At 39.7% G+C, this 25,122-nt stretch overlaps 1 protein-coding gene across 2 annotated transcripts in view; it reads left to right on the top strand.

The window, feature by feature from the left end:
* zgc:153039 overlaps window positions 1-23,491 on the top strand; it is an 89,217-nt gene extending 65,726 nt beyond the window's left edge. For both annotated transcript variants that reach the window (XM_005461008.2, XM_013264773.2), the window contains 4 exons: window positions 11,717-11,909; window positions 17,227-17,401; window positions 18,767-18,913; window positions 19,732-23,491. In XM_005461008.2, coding sequence (XP_005461065.1) covers window positions 11,717-11,909; window positions 17,227-17,401; window positions 18,767-18,913; window positions 19,732-20,687 — 1,471 coding nt within the window. In that variant the 3' untranslated portion in view covers window positions 20,688-23,491. The remainder of the gene's footprint in view (window positions 1-11,716; window positions 11,910-17,226; window positions 17,402-18,766; window positions 18,914-19,731) is intronic.
* Window positions 23,492-25,122: the final 1,631 nt, after the last annotated feature.

The raw sequence follows: 25,122 nt of genomic DNA, 5'->3' as shown, positions 1-25,122 counted from the left end.
AAAGAATTAAAAGCCATTTAGCGCTGTCTCTCCCCCTGAGAACTACTCTGTAATTAGCATAACTAATTTAGCAGAAATATTTCCCTTTCCCTTAAATTTGCTGTTGCGTAGGGGAGGGAAGGGGGCTGCAATTATGATGTAGCGGAAAAGATGCCTGCTTGTTAAGTGTGTCTGTGTGTGTGTGTGTGTGTGTGTGTGTGTGTGTGTGTGCGTGTGTGTATATGTGTCTGTCTATATGCGTGCGCGCGTTCATGTGTCTGCACAGAGAGAGTTAAGGTATGCAATTTTAGAGCCTGGGTGTTTGTCTGACATCCCCGTCACGCTTTCTGTTTTGTTTTTTTGTTTTTTCTGATCACTGATGTGTGAGTGCATGTGTGCGCTTGCTTGCATTCCCCTTTAGTGGTGTGTGTTTGAAGCTTTATCTTTATTTATGCGTTTTTGTGGGAAGAGGCTTGTGTTGGCCGCGGCTTTATCAGCAATGGCCCCAGCTGCGTGGAGTGGTCCTGCTGCTGATGCTGCACAGGCACCAGCCACTTGGACTAGTGGCTTAAACGCGCATGAACACATGTGCATGTAAAACACACGCACACACACACTGTATGGCAGGGTCACTGGCCAAGAATCAGGACACAACTGTGTGCTCTGCATTGATGCCAAAGGGTGTTTATGAAAGGCATAGAACTCACAGATGCAGTGACCTTCAGTTAGACAAAAACTAACTTTTACCAGCGTGTTGCCATGTGATGCCCAAATTACAACCGTGTTCTCTTTGATCGTCTTTGTAATAACATGTAAATTGACCAGCCATCAGCTCCAAAAACAAAAGCTGGGTCAGTCCTTTGTCCAAATATGAGTCAGCCTGTGTTATTAAATGAGATTGGGGTAGTGTAAAAATCCAGATGGAAGGTCTGGATGAATGAGAGAAAATAGGTTGTTAGAGAGTCATTATCTGTTAATGGAGGGATCTGACTTGATGATTGTCCGGTATAAAGTTGCCTTACAAAATTCAGTTTATTGTATGAGAATAAAGCATAATTTGAAGTAGATCTATATATTTTATGTTATAAATCTGTATCAGTAAAAAGTGTGTAAGTTACACTTTAAAATGAATACATTAAAGTAAACATGCTAACCCCTGCATGTTGCAGGTATCACTGTTAGAAAGAGACAGTGTGGCTGCTGTCAGTTTGCAGCAAATTACAAAATATCTGCCAAATTTTAGTCTCTTTTCAATTTAGTTGAGCTGTTGCTGTGTAAAACAACTGGGAGCTAGATGGGAGCACATGAACACATACATTTTCTTTAGTTTTAAGTCAAGTCAATTCAAGTGGCTTTATTGTCATTTCAACCATGTGCAGTGGTAGAGTACACAGTGAAACGACACAACGTTCCTCCAAGACAATATTGCTAGACACAATCAGCACAGGACTACCTAAAGTGCAATGTGCAAAAATTACAAAAAACCCCCAAACAAATACAGTGCAGACACAACAGTGCAATAGAAATGTGCAAAAGACTGAGCATTAACTTATTGAATGAAGGTGTGTATGTGTATGAGATTGTGCACTATCCAGGTGAGTAGTTTGATGACGAACAGCCAATTTGCTTCTTAGGTGAGTCAAAAGGTGGAAACGGTGTGACTTGCCCAAATGGGCAAGCTGCTTTACGCTTAACTTGCCCAACATATTTTTTTTTTTTACAGGCCTTCAGGCACTGTTTCATTTATTGTGTTGGAAGCTGCCTTGTACTGACCTTCTACTGTTTGCCCTTAAATTCTATGGCAACCATTTGTGGTTAAACTGCATTTCAGGTGTTACAGAAAAGGAACACTGTCAGTTTTAAAGGAAGTATGAAAAGTACTGCTCAGCTATAAAACTGTTGAATAGCATCTTGAAATAATCAACATTTAACTCTATGGCATATGAAATGATACAGGAAGGATTTAATATGGAGGGAAATCGAGGAGAAACCTCGACTCAATATTGTTAATAAGTCATTAATGAATTAACAAATATTGCAGACTTTAAGTGCAAGTGCCCATGTAGCTGGTGGCATATTTTAAACTTTATTGTATTCTCAGTCTCATTTGGGTCCACAGAGGTGTAACAGTGGACAGAATGACAAAGCCTAAAAACACTATTTGCTGCCTTTTACTCTCAATTTCAAATATGCTTTCTGAATCAACTTATATAGCCATAAATATCACAAGAAGAGCTCTTTCCCTGAACATAGCGCAGTAGTACGTTTATCACACTCCCAGTGGAAACAATTGTTTAAACAAGCTAAGAAACTACATCCCATAATGTCTTCTTGCTTAACTTATTCAAATGAAGGCTGGAAAAAATAACCCTTGTCACTTTTTGTATTTCTCAGCTGAGGTTGAAGGACTCTTCTGATGTGTGCCGAGAGTTACCAAACAAAATTTTGTTACATAATGATAATAAAGGATTCTTCTCCTTCTTCTTCTTCTTAATGGATTCTAACTTGGATATAGCATATGAAAAGACACAGGGAGGAGCCAATGTAGGGGGAAATTAGTCGGAAACCTCCAGAGCAGAAAGATGAAGTTAGCATGGAAGTAACAACCACTGTAGTTCCTCTAGGTTTTGCTTGAGGCTACGTCCAAAAGGAGGTTGATTCCGACTGACCTCCATCTTTACAGCTTGGTACAAAAAATAGTTTTCGCTACTGTGGATAGTGAGGTATCTTTGAAAAATGTTTTATAACCCGTCTCTATGCTTTTGCACCCATGCAGTTTATGGATGCAGCTTGCCATTCAAGCTTGCTTGCATTAACCATTAACTTAGCCATCCACCTTTTCATCTATGCAAGGTACCTTCAAGCTTCAAAACAACAATATGATCAAGCACTAATGATCAAGCTTCAAAATGTGAGTCCAAAACTAGTGGGTAACAGAATGGCTACATCCATGTTTTTTCCTGTATATGGGCCGAATGGTACACACAATTCCCAGTACATGTTTTTTATTAATAGAAAAAATTGTTTCTATAATAGGAAATATTCAAAAATATATGTTTAGTCATAAACCTTGGTGAAACAGCTGGAAACCCCCCCCCACAAAGCATGACAAAGTAATTCAGAAAGGTATATCTAAAAGACTTTGCAATTGCCGGCAAATATTATGTGGAAAGTTTATTTGCTGGTTTGTGAGTCATGTTACCGTCTTGTTAGTGTCTTGTTAGTGTCTTGTTAGTGTTAGTGCGGCTGATGAAACTCAGTATCAGTAAGCAGCTGTATAATCATATTTTTAAAATGCAAAGTGGATTTCCGTGCTGGATTTTAAATGCAAGAGGACCTGGGAGTTTGGTGAAAATCTGTGTGAAACCCGGCCTGTAATTATTCCTTGGGTGGAGAGGGTGTAAAATCTCAGACATTGAAATTGCCGACAAAAGCAAGTAATAGGGAAACACCCCACCACCTCTGAAAATAAAATCCTGTCCGAGGGAGACTTCAGCGAACGATATATTGAGGTATATACTTTGATGTTTGATCCGTTTCATGTTGAGTTAGTATAGTTTTATCAAGTGCTCCAATTTTCGATAAAAGGCTGATGCTGTAATGTACAGTGGATAACCTTTTGCAAATTGCCATTCATATTCAGCGACTGTGGAGTTCATTCAGTTTTTATCAAAGCTAAAGAATCCCATCACCATTCAAATGCACTTCAGTATCAGTAAGTGAACACATCACACTTCATAATGCCGTGACACTCTGGCTCTGACTCTAAACCCCTTCAGTGGAATAGTAAGTGGTGCCTCCGTCTGTTGTTGGTTCAGGCCATTATGCTCATTTCAGTACAAAACCAGGTCTAGCCAAGCACTAGAAATCCATCAGCATAGCAGTTACCTATTTACAAAAGCATTATCACATTATGATTTGAAGGCTCTCTCCTGTTTCACAAATAACTGTTGCTCTCTAATTGCAGAAACATGCAGGACTCCCGCATGACTTGGATAGCTTGTGTCAGAATTAGCTGGAGAGAAAATGATCTTATGTTACACATTTCAGCTTCCATGTTGTTTATTTAATTTATGTAAATTCATTCAAAAATGATCACAGTTAAGCTCATCAAGTTGCTTTCAGACACCATTAAGGAGAGCTCCTCTGTTAAATGCTTCCTTTCAGTTAGTGATGATACTGATTCAGTATAGTCGATACTCAGTTTACAGATGTTTTTTAAACTGATATTTGTTCATACATGAACACCGTCACTTTGTATCATGCTTTGTGAAGTCAAGTCAACTCTGTTTCTGTAGCCCCACAACACCAATTTCTATCAGCGGCCTTTTAAACCTGTGTAACAAAACTGTACAGTAGGATATCTGCTTTTCCTCTACTCAAATTCAAACTACATAATATCAGCCTGACCCAAAAGATTTGCTGATTCAGAACTGAGTATGGACAACACAGACAGGAACTGATAGTGATTTGCTGTGACATATGTCAGAGTGTAGGATTTTCTTACAGAAAGACAGAGGCCTGTAATATGAGGGAGGAGCTTGGCGAGGTGACTTCAGCTTTAATCCCTGTTTTTTCCTGTTATTGAGATGCATCGCAGTGGTAACTTCTGGAGCAGGTTATGTATGGATTAAGAGATCAACGCACCAAGTCTACCACCTACTGACCAATCAGTTCTCTGAAAGGTGACCTCACTATTCTTGAAAGATTCCATAGACCCCAATGTGCAGGCAGTAAGAAGATCTATACGATTTACAGACCACCCTTTCTGTTTTGTTTTGTTTTTTATCTTAAAATGCAACACCTAGGGCTTGTAGTGGATGACCTTTTTGTATAAAGTTCATTTAGCAGTTTTATACAAAAAAGATAATTTGGACATCACATTGCACTAATTCATATAGCTGTTACTGCTAATTGTGCGGCGTGTTAGGAAGAGCAGCAGAACTGATTTATAACGTTTGTCTGGTTCTTTACTCTTTTTTTTAACGTTTTTACAGTTGCTGCATATATTTCTAAAAGCAGTTAGTAGAAGAACCGAGGTAATATAATCGATTGGGACTGTATGTTTTTAGAGACTGTGAGATACTTCCAAGTAATTAGGTGATAGTATTCAGCAATGACAGAAGTTATTTTTATGATAAGTTAAAGCCTTTTGGAATATGTTTAAAATAAAAGGTTACAGTCTAAATTTTTTCTGCTTATGCTATTATTGTTTAATTTGACAGGAAAACCAGAAGAGCTTGTTCACACACATGATCTGAAGTTCTAGATGTGTTTGTAGAGTACAAACAAATTCAGCTATGAAATATAGCTGAATCATGGATTTGTACACTAGTGTTGTCCAGTGTTTGCAGGAGATTGTCATTGGCTCCCCTTTGCTAGTGATGTTAGGTTATGAAAGATGACAAGCTGCAATTGATTGGGAATATTTTGCGATAGGACTTCAGACTTGGCTGAGTGACGAAACGTTTCTCCCACAAAACGCTACGTCCAAATGAACAGATTCAACTTTTGGAGACTTCAGACTTAGTAATCGTGAACATGTAGAGACAAAAGATAAAACGGTGTGTTTTCTAATGGAGGTATTCAACAGCAGAAGAGTAAAACCTTAGTAGGACAGGATACACTATATTCCCTTCAAAGAAAATAGAAGAGATTTTAAGAAAAATAATGATGCAAAAAACTTATCCTGCCATGATTCTCTTGTTAAATTGCATGAAGAGTTTTCAGATAATATTATGACTTCTGGTTGAACCTTTGCTCAGGTATCTCATATATCACGCACTAAGAGGAAGCGGATGTAATTTACCAGGCTGATCCAATATCAAATGATCTAAGGTTTCTTAAGGTCAGTCCAGTCCCCACTGGTGTTGTGCCAGTGTTGGGGTGCTGCATGACGTAACGTCTCAAACTCACTGACCTCTTACTTAAAGAATCTGGCATCTTCTTCTCGCCTCCCCTTGGGAGTGTATGCGAGGAAGGATAACATTTCTGTCCCCACTTCTCCTCAATTATGACGTGTCTTTTGGCTAAAGCCTGGCCCTCTCTCTCGCTCTCTCTCTCTCTCTGTCTTCATCATTCTGCGTTTCTTAATGTCTCTGGGGATTTGATTGGCGGCATTTTGCTGTGTCAGCTAAGTGACATCAGTTGCTTGAGAACAAGTGAGGCAGGGAGAAAGGGGAGCGTGTGAGGTGACTGTATGAGGGGACCGTCGTCGCTGATGGTAAAGGGGGGAGGCAGACTGGGTGGGCAAGCTTTTATAGTAATTACACCAACTCTTCGATGAGATGGAGAGAAGGATTAGATGAGACAATTGTGGGCAACGCTGATGCTAAAGTGATCAGGTCAAGAGGAAATAAAAGCAAAGTTTGAAGACAGAAGGCCTGTATGGTACAACACTGGGAACAAACTAGGAGAGAGCTGAAATATTAAGAAGATACTGTCCTCCACCAAGTTCAAGTGTTTTACTGTTTCGTCTTCAAAATGGAGACTTAACTTTCCCTAAAGTGTTAGTCATTAAACTCTAATGAAAACCAGCATTTTTGTAACTTAAACAGTTACTAACCAGCCATCCATCAAATTCGGTGGTGAGTTTCAGTTCCCCATGTTATTTCATTGCTCTTTTAAACGCTTCTGAGAATAGTATGTGTAGCTTTCCAGTGAATGAAGCCTTAGCTCGACTCTCCACTTAGTCCCTCTTTTTCTTATCCAAAAATCCTTCCTTATCCAAAAATGTCCAAAACAGGTACATAGTAACTGAATCTAGAATTATCAAAGGCTTACAAAGTTCAGTTAAAATGGATGCAGAGATTTAGAGGTCAAAAAACTGTGTGGCTCCACTCTCAACTCGCCTAACTTGCTGTCTCTGCCAGACTATCAAAATAAAAGTATACATTTTAAGCACAAGAAATCAAACTACAAACTTATTCCATTATTCCTGATATGTCAATCTGTAAGTATTACTTCCAATATAATACAACACTAAGCAAGTCCAAGATTCTTCCGGCGCCGCTCCAGCTCCAACCAGACCGAGTCCTTTTTTCTTTTTTTATACCGAATTTCCCCTTGTGGGACAATTAAAGGATTATTCTATTCTATTCTATTCTATTCTAAATGAGCCATAACTTTATAGTTTTAATCATTAACCAAAATTATGTTAATCATATAAACTCCACAAACTGCATCTAGGCTCCTACAGTGTGTTTTTGTAACTTCTTGCAAAAATGGTTCAGCAATCTGAATTTTAAGAAGCCAGAAGTAAACTTGTTAAGCAACTCAGCTGGTGTGATGCTGAGCGTTTCATTATTTCTGTTCTCACCAACCTGATGTGCACCTCATGACAAAAACCATAAACATCTTTCCCTAAAATTTGTTATGTCAAGTTATTTATTTACTCGCTTACACTCTACCCCTGGATTAGCTGTTTAGTGTGTTTGTGGCGTTCCAAACGCAACAGAGAAGTTGTAGAGTTCTTTCTGGTGGACAAACTATGCTAGGTGAACAAAACTGAAGGATGTTTCTTCTATCTGTTCTACTTCTGCTTTTTAAATTTTCATTTATCGGCTGTTGTAAATCCCGCTCATAAGTTGTGCATTTGTCACTAGTGTTCTAGTCACGAGTGTTTCTGGCAAATAGGCTGGATCTACTGACTCAGTTACTCAGTTACACAGTTAAAAACTGTCATTATTGAGCCAGTACTAAGAAAATTTTTGCCTCAGCAGTTTTTGGCTTTGAAAGTTTTCACTTTCAGAATCAGAATCAGAATCAGAATCAGAATCGTGTTTATTGGCCAAGTATATGTGCAGACAAATACAAGGAATTTGGTTCCGGTAGATGGTGGCTCTCAAGCACAGCAATGTAAATCACACACACACACACACACACACACACACACACACACGTGTCTATATATACATTACACATGCATACACATACATACACAAAGCTGTGTAAACTAACTATAAATAACTAATCTAAACATATACATAAAATACAGAAATGAAATGAGGTGGAATGAATACTACAGAATGTACATAAGGTGCAGTTGCAGTTCAGGTTTCTAATCTTAGACTTGCACACATTTTCCTTTGCTCGTTTGCCTTTAACAGCTTGACCAACAGAAAGACTAATGACTACCTCATGTCTGCTTCTTTCTGTTGTTCTCTGTGTTTCTATTCTCTTTTAATTTAGCTTTCTGGTGGTCTCACCCCCCTGCCCCTCTCTCTGTCCTTTACCACTTTGCTGCATCGTTGTGTTCAGCAGTTGTTGCTTCTGCCTCTTACAAAGAGTCTAAATCTGTAAGTGAATCCAGGAAGGAAGCCCGCCGGTCATTTGAGCTGCTTTGTGTAATTACAGCTGGGACTATTTTAATGGCTGTTTATCCGCATAGCTTCAGTTATTGCAGGGAAATCGAGGTCAGTTACATGCTTCTCCAAAAATATGAGCATTTCCATCCTCTGTGCAGCTCCCAACTCCATGACCCTCCAACTCATTTCCACTTAAAACCAGCACACAAATTCATGCAAGTATTTGTGGACGGAAGCCAGCTAATGTGTCCTTATGCATTCATGCATTCATATAAGAATTTATGCCCATTCACACAAACACTGAAAGGTCTAAAGCAGTAAGCAGCAGCAGCCTATTATCTATGTGTGCTGTTTGTTTTAATTGATCTTGTCACAGCATTAACGCCACATTAGTTTTGATGCTGCTGTGAAGTCACACATTAGGGAATGACTCTGATGTTTAATTATGGTTTGTCTAACAGTGAGAGTGAGACATCACTTCTGGTTAAAAATTAACCTTTAAAAAATACTTTTGCAAAATTATGACAGATATTAAGTTGGCATAATTTCTAAAATATAGATATTGATTGAAAATTTTTCATTATGAAGTTTACTTAGCCAAGTAATTTAACCTGACTTAATTAAGGTAGTATAATCAAGGACAGATAATAGTATATTGCCCCCAAGTTAGAAATTTGCATCTCAAGCTGTTGGAGCATCAGGTAGGAACACAGAACCGAGGTAATGAGAGGCAGAAATTAAAATGTTATGATGTCAAAAGCTAAGATAGTTGCAAAAAGACCTTGGTGATAAACCCTAAGGAGCACAACTTATTCCCTGTAAATTTTGTGTAGTTGATTTCTATAAAATTCATACTTTAAATGTTATTGTTTTCCAAACAACTGGTAAGCATTCATGTCTGTGAAAGTACAAAAGTCTCAGCAAGTGGGGATTCACGTGTCACTGAAATTTTCCAGTGAAACTCAGACAAATGAAATTCTTTTATGGCTGTAGCAGCTATATAAAAGATTCCCTTAGCGGTGGTAAAAAATGTGTTCATTTTCCAGATGGCTCTTTCCCAGTTTTTATCTTCTTTGATACGATATATACTTAAAGAATCCATGGTAAGTAGCACAACTATACACTAGGCATAGCAGAAGATCACAACAATTATCAAGCAGTCTGAGGCCTGAGATTTTACTTTATAGCATATACACTCTTCATTACACCTTGTCAGTAGCAGGTTTGAACCCCTTTTGCTTTCAGAACTCCCATAATTCATCATGGCACAGATTCAATAAGGTACTGGACACACTCCTGAGAGATTTTGGATCATTTTGGTGTGATTGGATCAGGCAGATGTCTACCACATCCCAAAAGTGCTCCGGTGGATTGACATCTGGTGACTGTGGAGGGTATTTGAGTACAGTGATCTTATTTTTTAAGTTTGAAATTATTTGAGCTTTATGATAAAATGTGATATTCTGCTGGAAGCAACCATCAAAAGATGGTACACTGTGGTCATAAAGAGATGGAGATGATCAGCAACAACATTCAGGTAGGCTGTGACATTTAAATGATGTTCAGTTCATACTATGGAGCCCAAAGTGTCCCATGAAAATATCCCACCCATCAATACATCACCAGCCTGAACCATTGACACAGGGGAGGATGGATCCACACTTTATTGTTGTTTATGACAAATTATTTTTCTAATGTTCTGTTCTCTACTTTTTGATTAGTCTGTGTAAATCATAGCCTCAGTTTCCTGTTCTTAGCTGACAGGAGTGACAGCCGGCGTGGTCTTCTGCTGCTGTAGCCCATGTACCTCAAGGTTTGACATGTTGTGCATTCAGAGATGCTCTTCTGCATGTCTTGGTTGTAACGAGTGGTTATTTGAGTTACTTTTGCCTTCCTATCAGCTTGAAGCAGTCTGACCATTCTTCTCTGACCTCTTGTATCAACGCATTTTCATCCAGACAACTGCTGCTCACTGGATAGTTTCTCTTTTTCAGACCATTTTCTGTAAAAATCTAGACATGGCTATGTGGGAAAACCCCAGTAGATCAGCAGTTTCTGAAATACTCACTCAAATCACCTTTCTTCCCCATTCTGATGCTAGATTTGAACTTCAGCAGCTTGTCTTCATCATGTCACTGTGTCTAAACGCATTCATTGGCTGTCATGTGATTGGCTGATTAGACATCCTTTAAAGTATTTATTTAAGTATTAAAAGCATAGTTAGTATCTGATTAAATAATCAGCAGTTGCAAAGTCTAAAATTGACTGGAGAATGGGAGTCGAGCTCAGTAAGCAGTACTATTCTGGCTGAGAATGTAATTCTTTGCTCCTGCCAGACATTACTCATTCAGTAGGGCCTTCCCTTAGTTAGCTTTCTCAGCTCAAGTACATGTACAGCCATGTTAGGAGAATCTTCATTCCATTTCAGCTGCTGTTTCACTAAACTCCTTGGTGGTTTGTTAAATCCTTCTCATTCTAAAGAACATTCTGACATTTCGGGAAATCTTTCTTCAGAGGTGTGAGACGAAAGCTGGTCACTAACAAAAGGTTTGTCTGACTGTGTCCTCTGAAGGAGTCCAATTGAACATGCTGCGACGCACAAATTGAACATGCTGTTTATTACATGGGATTCAGAATGTTACAGACATGTCAGACGGTCTGTTTGTGTTGCCCTTGTTTACAAAATGTCAATTTTAAAGTGTAAAGTAGGCAATGTCTGTTTTTTCATACATCAAATTTAACTGGGCTCTGCAGTAGAAGCGTATTTGTATTTTTAAAAAGCCAAACCAAAGCTATGCTGCTGTTGATAGAAGTTATGGTGAAAAGGAGATTGGCAGTTTAAATCTGTACCCTTTACACAACCAGAACTTTGTAGAGCTCACCCACCTTTATATCAATGCAACTAAACTTTAAATACTCTGAAACAGTGTACTATAGTTGGTTTACAAGTGTCTACTTATTTGTTTGGTTGGTAATTTCAGAAAAACCTTATACCCTATAGTACCATCTGAACTTAGTTTAGATTATGTGAATGCATTCAGTGCAGACCAAGCACACTTGGTCTCCTTTTGAATGAACTTGGGAAACAGGTAAAAAGAAATAGGAATAGAGCAGAGAGTTAAACTGCGTTTGTTTCCTGCAGGGGTTTTTTTTTCTCGTTTCTCAAGGCTTTATTTGAAAGCAGTATGTCATCTTTAGAATATTACAAGAGTCAAAGCCATTTTAGTTAGTAAGAAAATAGTAATGAGTATTAAGTTAGAAAACAATTTTTTTTTAAAAAAGCACAAATATCCCTCCAGTAGATTTAAAATGTCCTGATGTACAAATTGAATGACTTCAGAGGTTTGCAGTCTGTTTTTCTGGAGGGCTGGTGGGTGGGTGGCTAATATTCTAATGTGGTGCTCTCTTCACCACCCTTATTTTCTCCCCAGGCCCACCTTTCGTTATTTCACCTGGCACACATGCATATTGGGCATCATCGGTTGCGCCATCATGATGTTCCTCATCAACGCCATCTACGCCTCGGCCAGCATCGCCTTCATGCTCCTGCTGCTTCTGCTGATTCACTACCTCAGTCCCACCTCCAGCTGGGGCTACATCAGCCAGGCTCTCATTTTCCACCAGGTCTGACACACACACACAAACACACTCTCAGTATTGCCTTGTCATTACTATAGCAACTAAAATCTCATCCCCTCAGCTTTACAAGAGCCCGTACCTCTGCCAAGCAATCGTTCTATCAGGTTTATAGAGACACACAAACGAACACAAACACAGACAGTTCTCCGCTGCCTCTCCTCAGCCAATGATTTTGCATTTAGCAGACAAACACACACACATTTTCCCCTCTCTCTTTTCTCACACACGCCTTGTCATTCCTACAGCAGCTATCTGTCACCTTTATATCAGGCTTAGCAGACACGGACACACACACACACACACACACACATCTACATCTATTCCCCCTGCAAAGCTCTTTACATTTATGACACTGATACACACAAACAGAGCTTTACATCATCCAGCTCTTCGTGTCCTCTAGCGGGCCAGCCTGTTGCTCTCAAGGAGACGGCCCACCGTTGCCAGGACGGCCCACAGCCGAGTGGGGGAGTCATTGCCAAGGCTGCAGAGAGGGTGTCTGGGTTTGCCACTCGCTTGTCAGGAGGCAGAACATGATTACAACCACTTAACTTATTGCACTTTTCCTCCAAATCCTCACCACCCCCTTTTCCCATTTTCTTCTAGTATCTTCTCCTCCCACTTCTGCAGTTTCTCTTACACCGAGACACAACACTGAGGCAACATTTACTCTCAAGTAATTCAATTGGCCACCCTTGGTAGCTCTGTTTACCAGAATGGTGGTGATAGGTACGGATGAGGGCTGAAGACTGGTTTATTTAAACCTGCACTTAGCTGGTCAGTCGTATTACTGCTCAGTAGATGAATAATATGTAAAATGTATTTTAACATATCATCAGTCAATCTATGAATCTCTATTCCATTATTAAACACTCAATCTATGTATAGTTATTATTATAATAATTATGTAAAGGCCTTTGTTATAGTTTTTAATCTATATAATAGCTGCCATAGCTTTTTACCCCTCAGCTGTAAAAGGCTGATGGGCGGGCTGTTGGTGTTGACACCAGAGTTCATCAGTGTGATAATTTGAGAACCAGGTGATGTACGATTTTCAAATTAGTACCATAGGTACATTTAAAAAATCTCAAACGAGTTTTAATCTCAGTGACTTCAACTTCAAGGTTATGTTTAGAGGTCAAATTTTCTAAAAATCTGAACACAATAACTCAAACGAGGTGACATAGGATATGCATCCCACAGGTGAAGCTACTAGAAATCTCAGACATGTTCAAATCCCAGATGGGGGCTGGCCATTAGCGATTGGTATTGCATCACTTTTCAGATCTGGCAACTACATCCACTTTTTGTTTACAGTCTTTGGCTGTAATTCATATTTTTAAAAACAGCTTGGCTGACAGTCAGTTTGAAGTTTGTGTTTTTGTTGTTGTTGTTGTTTTGTTATGTCATTATAAAATTAAGTGAACTGTTAAATCACAATATGTTTGAATATTTATCCAGCGCAAAATTGATTTGACACTCTAGATAAACATTGCCATGGTGAATGTCATCTTTAATGCCAATGGGCTGTTGGCAAACAACGAGGCACATATATCGGTGCATCCGCATTTATTTCCAAATATCTAAAATGTAAGTCATAAACCCTTTGAATACTCATTTCACAAATGAGCCTCAGCTTGGCCCTCCGAGCTTTCAAACCTCCCCAGGCAAAGAGCGCAGTCCTACAAAAATGATTATACTGATGGGCCCAGCAGAGGGGACCATACGTGCACATTTACTGAGCTCATGCATACACTTGTCCAATGCTCCTGCACCCTCGAGTAGTAACCAGTGTGGCGGTCTGCCAGCTGGGTGACATTGAAGCAAGGCAACAAAAACAAAACACAGCATTCTACAACGACAGCAACAGCAACAAAAAAATCTCAATTGGAGATAACAAGCAGCTGACAACAGAGTTTAGGAAAGAAAGTGAGAGAAGAAAAAGACAAACTGAGGCACTAAAGCCTGATGGTATCATGGGAAGAGAAAGAGGGAGGCAGGAATATAAGCAGGGAGTGGGGTTGAGTGATTGAGAAACTAAGTGATGGATGAGACCGAAGCGACAGTGAAATGATGATAGTCTGATGGATGAGAAGATGGGAAAATGGAGAGATAAAGGAAGACAGATGATTAGATGAGTGGAGGCAGTTGGACGCTGCCTCTGGGACCATGTTTTGTGTGTGTGTGTGTGTTTTACAGCAAAAAAAACGAAAACAAGTGTGACAATCATGATATAATAATGCAGGTTGCATCCTCAAGTTTTGATTGATAGTCATGTACACACAAACATGAACTCAGCAGCTTGAGCTGAACTTGGATTGTTAAGACAGTTGTTATTATCAGAGGCTTTTTCGAGGCCTTTTTATGCTAAACCCCAAAGTGGAGCTGCAGCACAAGAGTGAATATAGTCTATAAAATGAAGCACACCCTGAAAGTACTTTTAAGTGGAAGCCATTTTAACTATTTTTGGATATTCTCAAGTGAAGTTTTCTGTTTGTCTGTTTTATAGCCCCCTGCAATTGTCTGAATGTATTTAAAGCTTTTTTTCTCCCCAACTTTCCATGAACACCGATTTTAACCATAGACTGCAAATAAAAGCTACTGTGATGCCATCGATTGATTGTGTACCTGGCATTTTGAAACTTCTACAACAGCAGCAGCTGCTGTTGCCATGTCCGTTTTGTGGAGCCAGAATATTTGGACCAGAGGGTGGTGTGCTAAGTAGGGATGTTCCTGGCAGCTGACTAAACGGGGGAAAAAAATTAGACTAACCGATTAGTCTAAAACTAAGTAACACTCAGATACCAAGCTGAATTTGAGAACTGATTAATGGAAAATGTCAAAATCAATCTAAACAAAGGCATTTGAAGCATTAATCACATTCTTCAGTAATGAATCATACTGCTTAACTGAGCGGCACCTCGCATCGCACATTATCAACATTGCACGTTGTATTTCAAACAGACAGTCTCTTTGTGAAATATGATATTAAATCTATATCTTTACTATAAAAGAAGTTCATGTATTTTAAAAATCTCTGAAAAACTAATAAACTGCGGCTGAAAAGTGTGGTGCATTATGAACGCTGTTTGAAGATTCATGACAACTACTATCTAAAACAACAAAATGATAAGTCATCCACCTGTTTTCTTCACCCATCTGGAGTTGGGTCACGGGGGCAACAGCCTAAGCAGAGAAGCCGAGACCTCCCTCTTGCCAGCCCCCTCCTCCAGCTTATCTGGGGGAACATCGAGGCATTCCCAGACCAGATGTAAGAATAGATGTAATCTCTCCAGCTTGTCCTCGGTTTGCCCCTGGCCTCTTCCCAGTAGGCCAACCCTGGCTAAAACATCTTAACCTTATGCCTCAGCTGTCTTCTTTCAATGTGGAGGACCAGTGGCTCTACTCTGAACTTCTCTCGAACTATTGAATTCCTCTTTTGAGAGCCCCTCCACCCTTTGGAAATCGCTCATTTTCCCACAATCTAATTTCTCAGTGATGCTCCATCTGGTGGCACATCGCTGCATAACATTTAGAACACAACAATTTACAGTAATTGATCATCAATTAAATTAATAACAATCAGAGTAAATGCCCAGTACGTCTGGTACTGACTAGTGACAATAGCGTAGTCAACTGGTCGCATACATCCCTGGTTTTAAGTTATCCACTAATGTTGGCAAGATTGGGTTATTAGGTGCATCCATAACCTTGACAGGTTCAACATACATAGGTGTGTATGTGCTAATTAGTGTTAAGTAACAAATAATAAAATACTATAACTTCACTCACCAGAACTGAAGCACAAGCATTTTTCATTTGTTGTACCGCACACCAGTCCATGATATTTGTCAGATAATTAGAGTACACCAGTCCTGCCTTCAGGCTTTGTTGGTGTCAAATACAGAACAATACAGAAAATTCACCCACCTTATACTTATTGAAGGTGATGATAACTATACAGACCCAAGTATTTCTTTCTTTCTTTCTTTTTTTAATCAGAGTGTAGACATTTCTATTTAATGTGAAGTTGGGCAATGACCGGAATTTCTTTGCTTTTTCAGCCAGCCCCAAGTGGTCAGTAGAGGAGTTGCAGTCTTGTCACATTTTCATTTTCAGCCCTGAAATTGCTCCTTGGTTTTAACACTCAAAAGTCTGAAGAAAAGCATGGAATTGTCCATTACCATTTTCTATCATGAGATAAATTGAGCTGTGTACGATGCAGCTTTAACATGGCTGCATGTCATCAGTGTTAATGATCAGTATGTAGTCAGCGTTAATCATTCCTGTTTAGACCTAATGTTTGGTTCTACTCAGCTGCATTTCCTTAGTGGTACCTTGAGCCAATTTTATCAACGTGAATCCTGATGATGGCTGCATGATTGCTTGCATTGTGAAATATACTAATATATATAATATATAATATTCTAATACACTCTGGCATTTCAGTGTACATTCATAAGCAGCAGCACATGGACACATTTTTCACAGTAACAGTCTGAATGGCACACATCTATACATGCATATAAACATGTTAACATATGTCTGACTATTTAATGGATGGACCTGGACTAGTGGTTATATAGCCTAGTTTTACAGACCACTTCAACCATAAATTTATAGAGAATTTTATTCTATACACTATAAACACTTTATCTACCACTCATTCATGGCAACAAAACCACGGCGGTGTCTGGTACAGGGACATGTGTGGATCAGGCTTCAGTTGAACTGGGATCCCCCGTCCTGTGGGAACTTCATCACTGGTCACTGCTACAAGCTTTAAAAGAAACCCGGCTTCTGTCGTAGAAGAAGTTGCTAAAAAATCTTTCTAAAGATGACTCTATTGCAAGCCTGTACAGATGGTAGAGGAATGAAATTCACAGTTTCTAAAAGCTTGCTGAATGTACCTCATGCTAAATCTCAGGACCAATAAAAGTCAATTTTCCTTTCTGCCAAAAAAAGAAAATCAGACACAGAAAAGTGAGCAAAACATATATATTGCCAATTTCAGCTTGAAGTGTTGTTTTTTTCCCCTGCACAATATCAAATATTATGGAAATTAACATTAAGTGAAAAAAATAAAATCTAATTCATTGCAAATTCAATCACATCTGGATATTTATTTTGGTGTGACTCAAGTGGACCTGAGCATGAGACAGCTGCAGACACAACTCAGATTTAGTGAAAGTCAAACTAGAGGCTTGTATGGAATGCAGGTTTAGTGAAGTAGGAGTTCATGGGGTTGAAAACACACAGATTCTCCAGCAGCTCTGCTCACATGTCTCTCTTCCACCTTTAGGTGCGTAAGTATTTGCTAATGCTGGACGTGAGGAAGGACCATGTCAAGTTCTGGAGACCTCAGATCCTGCTCATGGTTTCCAACCCTCGCAGCAGCGTGGGCCTCATCACCTTCATCAATGACATCAAGAAGAGCGGCCTGTACGTGCTGGGACACGTCCAGCTCGGAGACCTCAGTAAGAATACCAAAGTTCGATTTAAACCTCAAGAAACTTTTTCATTTATTTAATCAGCTTCTTCTCCAGTGACTTTTGCATTAGGAGGATTCGAAGGCTTACTTCTGCACCATTTCTCATGTACACCCACTCAGTGTGAGAGAGAGACTGTTAATTATGAGGAAAATAAATATGGGATGCTGAGAAGATAGTGTTTTTGGATGATTTTAACATGATTAAGATATTTAAAAGCAGCAGGGGCAACAAAAAATCTTCTTTCCCTGAGAACTTCAACTGTATTGCTGTAAAATATAGCAATACATATAAAAATATAGCAATACATATAAAATATATAAAATATACCACTATTACTAAAGTGCTTAAATTTTGGTTCAGTTTAAAATGGCTAAATATGTAAAGTATATGAATGAGAAATGTGCCTCTATGTTGGCAATGCACTCCAAAGTTCCAGACTGAGCAGTTCATTGTTTAATGAACCTCTTCAGAATGCTAACCCTTTCTCTTTGACATCGCCTCATCTGCTGCGGTTTCATTTCGAGGGAAGTAATCGCACGCACAAAGCTCAAAGGAGGCACCTCCTTTCTACACACTTGCAGATTTTCAAGGGGCAAGGTCATTGATTGTCTTTTTCTTTGTCTTCCGTGGGGTGTAAAGGGCTGGGGGAGATGATGGCAGACCGGGACTGGCCATCAATGGAGTGCTCCCATTCCAAATCCTTTGTGTTTCACAGTGGAAAAAAATTATATGTTCATTAGCCGCTGAAGGGCCCTTCTCTCACTTGACGAGCCACTTGGTCTTGAGAAATATGATCGAGCTATTCATTCACATAATTACACTGAAGTGGAGTTTGTTGTTGAGGATTTGCACATTGCCCTGCTAATCTATTTTGAGTCTACCCATTTATACTTACAATTGTGCAGCAGCTGTTTGCCTTAAAGCTGAATGGAATACATGGCAGCTTCTAGCACAGTTCAAACAACCACAGGAAGCCTGTAGACGTGGCCTCTGGATGGCCCTCTACATACATGCTGATGCTTTTTTTTGGGATGACTGATCACCTGCTTGCCTGTTTGTGCTTCCCTGTATCTTTCATTCTGTATCCAATTCTGTGTACGCTGTCATTTGCGCTTGCATCTTTCTGTTTCTTCCCTCTCCTCCATATCTCAGCATGCTCTCTTGCATCTCACTCACGCTCTGCCTCTAATTCCAGCTCTGTCAACTCACTTCTCCACTCTCTCTTTTTACTTTTTGGCTTTCTTGCTTCTGGGTCCATTTCCTTCTCATCCTCTGAATCTTAGCGCACTTCTGTTCAACTGTCAGATGTATTTCTAATGCAATTCAACTTTGTTTTATGTTTTTTGCCAGACACTTTGCCGTCTGACCCTCTGCAGGCCCAATATGAGTCCTGGTTGTCCCTGGTGGACCATCTAAATATCAAAGCCTTTGTCAACCTGACCTTAGCTGATTCTGTACGTCATGGTGTCCAACATCTCCTCTTCATTTCAGGACTTGGTCAGTACCACTGTTAATAACGCACATTGTCCTTATTTGTTATTAAATTCAAAGGCAAGTATCAATATACTAATATGATTTTTGTTCCTTCCACGTACTTATATTTTGATTAAAGCCAGTGCCTAATGAATATTTTTACATTTACATGATATTATATTATTATTTATATTGTCAGTAAAGTTTCAGTCTTCTGAAACTGTACCTGCTCTTCAACCAGTGGTTTGGTTACTATGTTTACTCAAAGTTTCAGGCATTGAACTAAACTTCCCAAACATCCAGAAGCAGACACGTTAACACTCTAAGATGATATGCCGTGTCGGTTATTGAGCTGCGATATCCAAACTGCTATTTGCAGTTTTTATCTATGTGCTCAAAATGCGCTTGATTTTAACTTCTTCTAGCTTCTATGTAAATGTTTTTATTTAACATACCTGAAATGCACCGTAACCCTAATCCTGCCCTGAGGGCAAGGATTGGCAGCCTATCAAAGAGTCACATTTGATCAAAAAGGTCTTTACAGAGCCACAAAACATATAGTACTGCGCAAAAGTCTTGAGTTTCTCACTAGTTCTGTATATTTTGCTTCCAAGGAGCCAGATTTTCTTGTTATTCTGTTCAAGTTGTCTTAAGTAGTAATTCTCCAAGCTTTCATAAGGTGTTTTGAACATTTTCATTGGCTATTGGCTGCTCTTTTGCTCACTTTCAGTCCAGGCCTTGTACCGGACGTATTGTGAATCACTCTAAATCTACCACTCTCGACATTATAGGAAATGAATGATGGTGATAAAAGAAATAATTTGTACCTTTCCTCTTCCCAGGTGGGATGCGCCCTAACACCCTTGTCCTGGGTTTCTATGATGACTGTCTTCCAAAAGACAAACTGATTGATCCGTCAATGTCGAGCCCTCAGTCCACGGATCCCTCAGCTCCTTCTCAGGAGCTTGAGCAACCTCCTCTCTTCCACTTTGCATCCCTGCGGGGCTCTAGTAACAGACTGGACTATGGTGAATTTGGAGACGGAAAGGTTTTAGGGCCCCAGGAGTATGTAGCTATCATTGCTGATGCCATGAAGATGCTCAAGAACGTGGTACTAGCTCGATACTTCAACAACTTTGACAGAGCCCAGGTTCTCTCACCTCCCTCCTGTACTCCCGGGAAGAGAGCTGTGTATGTGGATGTCTGGCCAGTCAACCTCCTACGCCCCGACAGCTGTAGCTATGTGGATACCTGCTCTCTGTTCCTGCTGCAGCTGGCATGTATCCTTAACATGGTGCGGGACTGGCGCAAAGCTACACTGCGTCTGTTCCTGTGTGTTGAGGAGGGCCGAAGTGTGAGGGGCCCGGAGGAGAAGCTTGGCCAGCTGCTTAAGGACTTGAGAATTAAGGCTCAGATCCACCCCGTGCCTTGGGATCAGCAGGTGGCCCTACACTGGCAGCGTCAAGGCAACTGGGGGAAGAAACAGCTGGATGCTACTACGGAAGAGAAGAACCTGCAACCTGAGGAGGAGGAGGACGAGGAGAACGAAGAAGATTACGTCAACAGCTTCCCAAGCAATGCCACACGTGTGTCAGATGACTACCTTTCAGCTGTCAACAAGCTGATCCTGGATCAGGCCCGGCCCCAACCCGCTGTGCGTTTCTTGTACTTGCCACGCCCCCCAGCTGACACCCGCCGCTATACTGCCTACTTGCGCCAGCTGGAGCTGCTCACTCAGGACCTTGGCCCTACGCTGCTCATCCACGGCGTAACACCCGTCATCACTACCGACCTTTGAAATGGCACACTCGGTGAAGTGTACTTCACACGCAGAGTTTTCATGAATTCACTGAAGGTGTGTGGACCTCGGAGCTGCCTTTGTCTGACCTGTCCATCCAACAGTAGTTCAAGAAAACACCTCGTCACTCACAGAGACCATCTGCACTCCACTGCACATTTTACACCGGCGCAGAACAAAGTCTTCAGTTTCACCTTGACTGTCTACATATTTACCATTTCTTTATTTTATATGTGCACTCCACTAACCATTCTAGTATTCCAATCAAGCCCCTGAAGGCTCCATCATATTCCATTTATGGACCTCATCTCAATATAAGATGAGTACAATCAGATGATGATTGGATTTACCAAAATAATGTTTTCAGGGGAAAAGCAGGAGGTGAATGTTGAAAAAGTAGAGCCAGTCAATCAAATCCACAGTCAAATGGCACAATTGTTCTCACTTTTCACCAGTGTTACATTAATGAGCTAAATCGCTCGCAGCAGGCTCAGCTAGTTTTAAATTTCCCCTCTCCTAGTGCTTCCTTCCCTGTTTTGTTACAATAATCATTCCATTTTAGTTTTTTATTTTTTCAGATCAAAAAGTGCCTTGCTAGTTAGGGAGCTGGAGTTGGACTGTTAGACCTTGACTCATAAAATCTGCTTTTTTTTCCCTTTACAAATGAAACACCCGAACAATAACAATGGTGCTTGATGCCTTTAAGGTTTTATTCCAAAAATCCTGCGTGTGGGACCTGAGGAACACACTCCACCTTTTATCCAAATACACTTTTGTCCCTCCTCTGCCAAATAGCAGCCTTCCAACATTAATTTAACATGTTTACAATGCAAATCGTTACTGTGATTATCTGTGTTTTATTGATATGTCATTTTTGGTACGGCCTTGTTGGCCAGACTTAATTTAAGTAACTTCTTTGCCTTTTACCTAAACCATTTTTTTAGCAAGTCTATGTAGCTTTTGCTAAACTGTATGGACAAATTTATGGGATATTTGTAACTGCGAGTACCAATATACATAGGGTGTCATCACTGTGTAACTCAGCATTCTGTGACAAATTGGATTTCCATTCTTTGGAAAATCCCTCTCTTTTCTCTGTAAAAATCTGAAGGCTAGGGGTCCATAAATATTTAATATAAAATAAATTAATTCACTTCAACTTACACTTGAAACTCTTTTTCACCCTGACTCCAGCATGCCTGCGTGGTACTTGAAGTGCTTGGTTTTGGACATGGCTTGAAATGTTTTGGGTTTTTTTGTTGTTGTTTTTTGTTTTGGGGGTTTTTTTTGCAGTTTTTGGAATGACACATTTTTATTTCTAGACCCATTGGGTCCACTCTGTTGCTGCAGCTGGGTTTCCTTTCGGACACTACAGCCCCCAACAAGCCACTGATTACAGAGTTCTTCTTTGTCCTGGAAAAAACTCACATGCTTTATTGAAGGAATGAAATGTTTAGGGTTCGATATATACTTTTAAACTGAAATGGCAGATAAATAATAAAATGTTTGTATTATGTGTCCTTTTTGTTTTGTTTCACCTGCTCAGATTGTTTGCAAAAGCCAGATCAAACTTAACTACTTCTCCAAATGTCTGCACTTTGTTTCCTTCAGCCTTAGACCAGTTTATGCGTCTTTGAGAAGAGATCTGAGGGGTTTTTGTGAGCGCTTGTTTGTGTGAGGTAAACTTTGGAAATAGGGCCTGAGATAGCTCGGCAGCTCAGACAGAGAGATTCTAGAGGGTGCCAGCCAGCCAAATTACTTTGTCCTACAGTCACCCTCGCTGCCAACCAGGCAGAAATGGATTCCATCTCCGTTCCGAGGTGAACAACAGATTGGAGAAATAAGCCCAAATAACCATCGATATCTGTTCAGGAGGAGGGAGGCTGACATTTATCACTGAGGGAAAGACGTGCGCTCTGAGAGGATTGAGTCTGTGTGTGTGCAGAGAAAAAAAGATCATAACTTAGTTTTCTGACGTGCTTGTTTATTGGTTGCACCATTAATGGCAAGTAATTAGTCTTAAGAAAAATGCAATTTGTAAGTAGATCGAAACAAATACCAATCAGTATGACTCAAACAAACTGATATATAATCCAACATGAATCAAAATACAAAGGCGTATGCTCTTACAATTTGCTGTTGAAAAGCAGTTTGATTAGATTTTGTTCCCCTTTCTTTCTGTCGTAAATATACTATTAGAATGGTGGATACATGGATTAAACATGGCCAAAATTTTACAATGAAAACATCCCATGTACAAATAATCCCTGAGAGCCAAAAGGTCAGACAGTTTCTGACTGTTGGTAAGAGGATATTCCTAATATGGTCATCTCAAGCACACTCTTCTAGCCTTAAGCACAGAAGCTCCACCCAGCTGTACAAACCTCTTCATGAGAAAGACCCAGTTAGGCTTGAATCATACATCAGGACGATTTTTGGGGTGGCAGTAGGTCAAGAGGTTGAGCAGGTCATCTGCTAATCAGAAGGTTTGTGGTTTCCTTCCTGGCTGCTCCAATCTGCGTGCCAGCCAACATATTTGTGCAAGAAAAAATGTGAACCTCAAGTTTGATGCATTCATCAGAATGTGAATGTTAGATACAGAGCACTTGGGCTTGTGTGAAAGTGCTTGTGTGAATAGGTGAATGAGGCATTTTGTATAAGTGCTCCGAGTGCTCAAATAGAGCAGAAAAGCACTATATAAGAGCCAGTCTATTTGCTGTTTATCTCCTGTTTGATACATTGTTTTTAACAAGCTACTGAATGCCTAAATTCTCTTTATAATTAATAAAGTATCTATCACTTGATTTTGTGCTGCTTACTTCCATTCACCATACACATGATTTAATGAAAGAAGAAAATATAGACTAGCAAGTCAGAAATTTTGATCATTAAAAGAAAAACTAACTATGTTTGGGAATGTTTTTCAGCTGCCTGAATGGATAGCATATGTTGTGTTTCGGACTCTACTCCATAATTCGTCTCCCTTAAAATTATTATTATCACATTAGGAAACAGGCAGCGAGAAAAGGATGGCCTGTACATGCACTGCATCTTGAAAACAAATGGTTAAAACATTTTCCCAAATATGAACACATTTTTTGAATTTTGGCATGAAAAAAAATGTAAATGGCGCAAAAAAGCCAAAAGCAACCATCAGTGAGCTACAGAAATGTGCTGCGAATGAAATACTACTGTATACACAATGAGTAGCAACCCACACAAAAACATGTAACCCAATGAGCCACTTTTATAAACACTGGAAATGCAAATGTTATGAGTATGTATACATTTTTTTTAATTATACACTTATTATTATTATTATTATTACTATAACCTTTTTAGATGCCTGTGTGTTTGCTTCAGTCTAAAACCCTGCTCTGTCATGTGTGCAGCCCTGATCAGAGGAAACCTGTCACCTCTACAGTGTGTCAGAGCTCTAACCACTGGGGATCCCATCAGCACACACCACCGTACTTCATCACTTCTAATTTCTAGGGCACTTTAAATTTCATCTCCCTCTCTACATCTCCAGATCCACTTAATTGTACATGACACGCAGATTGCCAGAGTCATCAGATGGATCGGAGAGGGAGAGAGATGACGGGAGGAGAGGAGGAAAGGGGGGTGTCAAGTAGGATTTGGTCATGCTGACACCCAGATTCAATTACTAGTTAAGGTTTTCGGAGGCCAAACAGGCCGCTGGCTTTTCCTGCGAATCATGTTTGCATGCAAATGTGCAGAATGTGCATCCTCACATTTTAAGATTTTAAATAGCTAAAACTCTCACATTGACACACCAGTCATAGTTTCAGTGCATTTGAGATATCTTACATACCGAACGAGTGTTGTCCACTTTTAGTAGGATGATATTAGGATTGTTCAGTAAATGCTCAATATCTGCTGTTTTGATGATAACAATCCTCAAGGTCGGCACGTCATGCAATAATAAAGTGAGGCTTAACATGGCACAGCTCTATTTTCTAAGCAGCTATTAGCCAGTTTGCATTTCACTGGGTACTTTTCAATCATAGACTATGAACAAAAAGTGTTGTTTCTAAAGCTTAACCTTCTGAGATATTGTTGCAGAAAATTTCATCTTTTTAATGTTTGATTTAAAAGACATTCAAGGGAGAAAAACAATACCTTGTGAACTCACAGTTAGAAAAAAAGGGGGCAAAAATTATAAATCTGGAAATATTGGACAGATGCCAGTAAAAATGTCATAATTGCGTTGGGATTATTTTTTTATTTTTTGTGTCATCTTTTTTCTGTTTTCTTCTTGTCTGCTCTTCTTCCAGTTCACTTGCTATTTTACTTTTAGGGTTACTGTTTTCACTTTCGTCCTTTGTTCTTTTCCCACACTAGTATCTCATTGTATGTGACTGAGTTGACCTCATTTACCATGTCTCATTTGGGTGTATTTGGTATCAATTTG

The sequence above is a fragment of the Oreochromis niloticus genome, linkage group LG14, assembly GCF_001858045.2.
Source record: "Oreochromis niloticus isolate F11D_XX linkage group LG14, O_niloticus_UMD_NMBU, whole genome shotgun sequence".
NCBI classification, from domain to species: Eukaryota; Metazoa; Chordata; class Actinopteri; order Cichliformes; family Cichlidae; genus Oreochromis; species Oreochromis niloticus.
The sequence above is the reverse complement of the archived record's forward strand: the minus strand, read 5'-3'. Positions and strand labels throughout refer to the sequence as shown.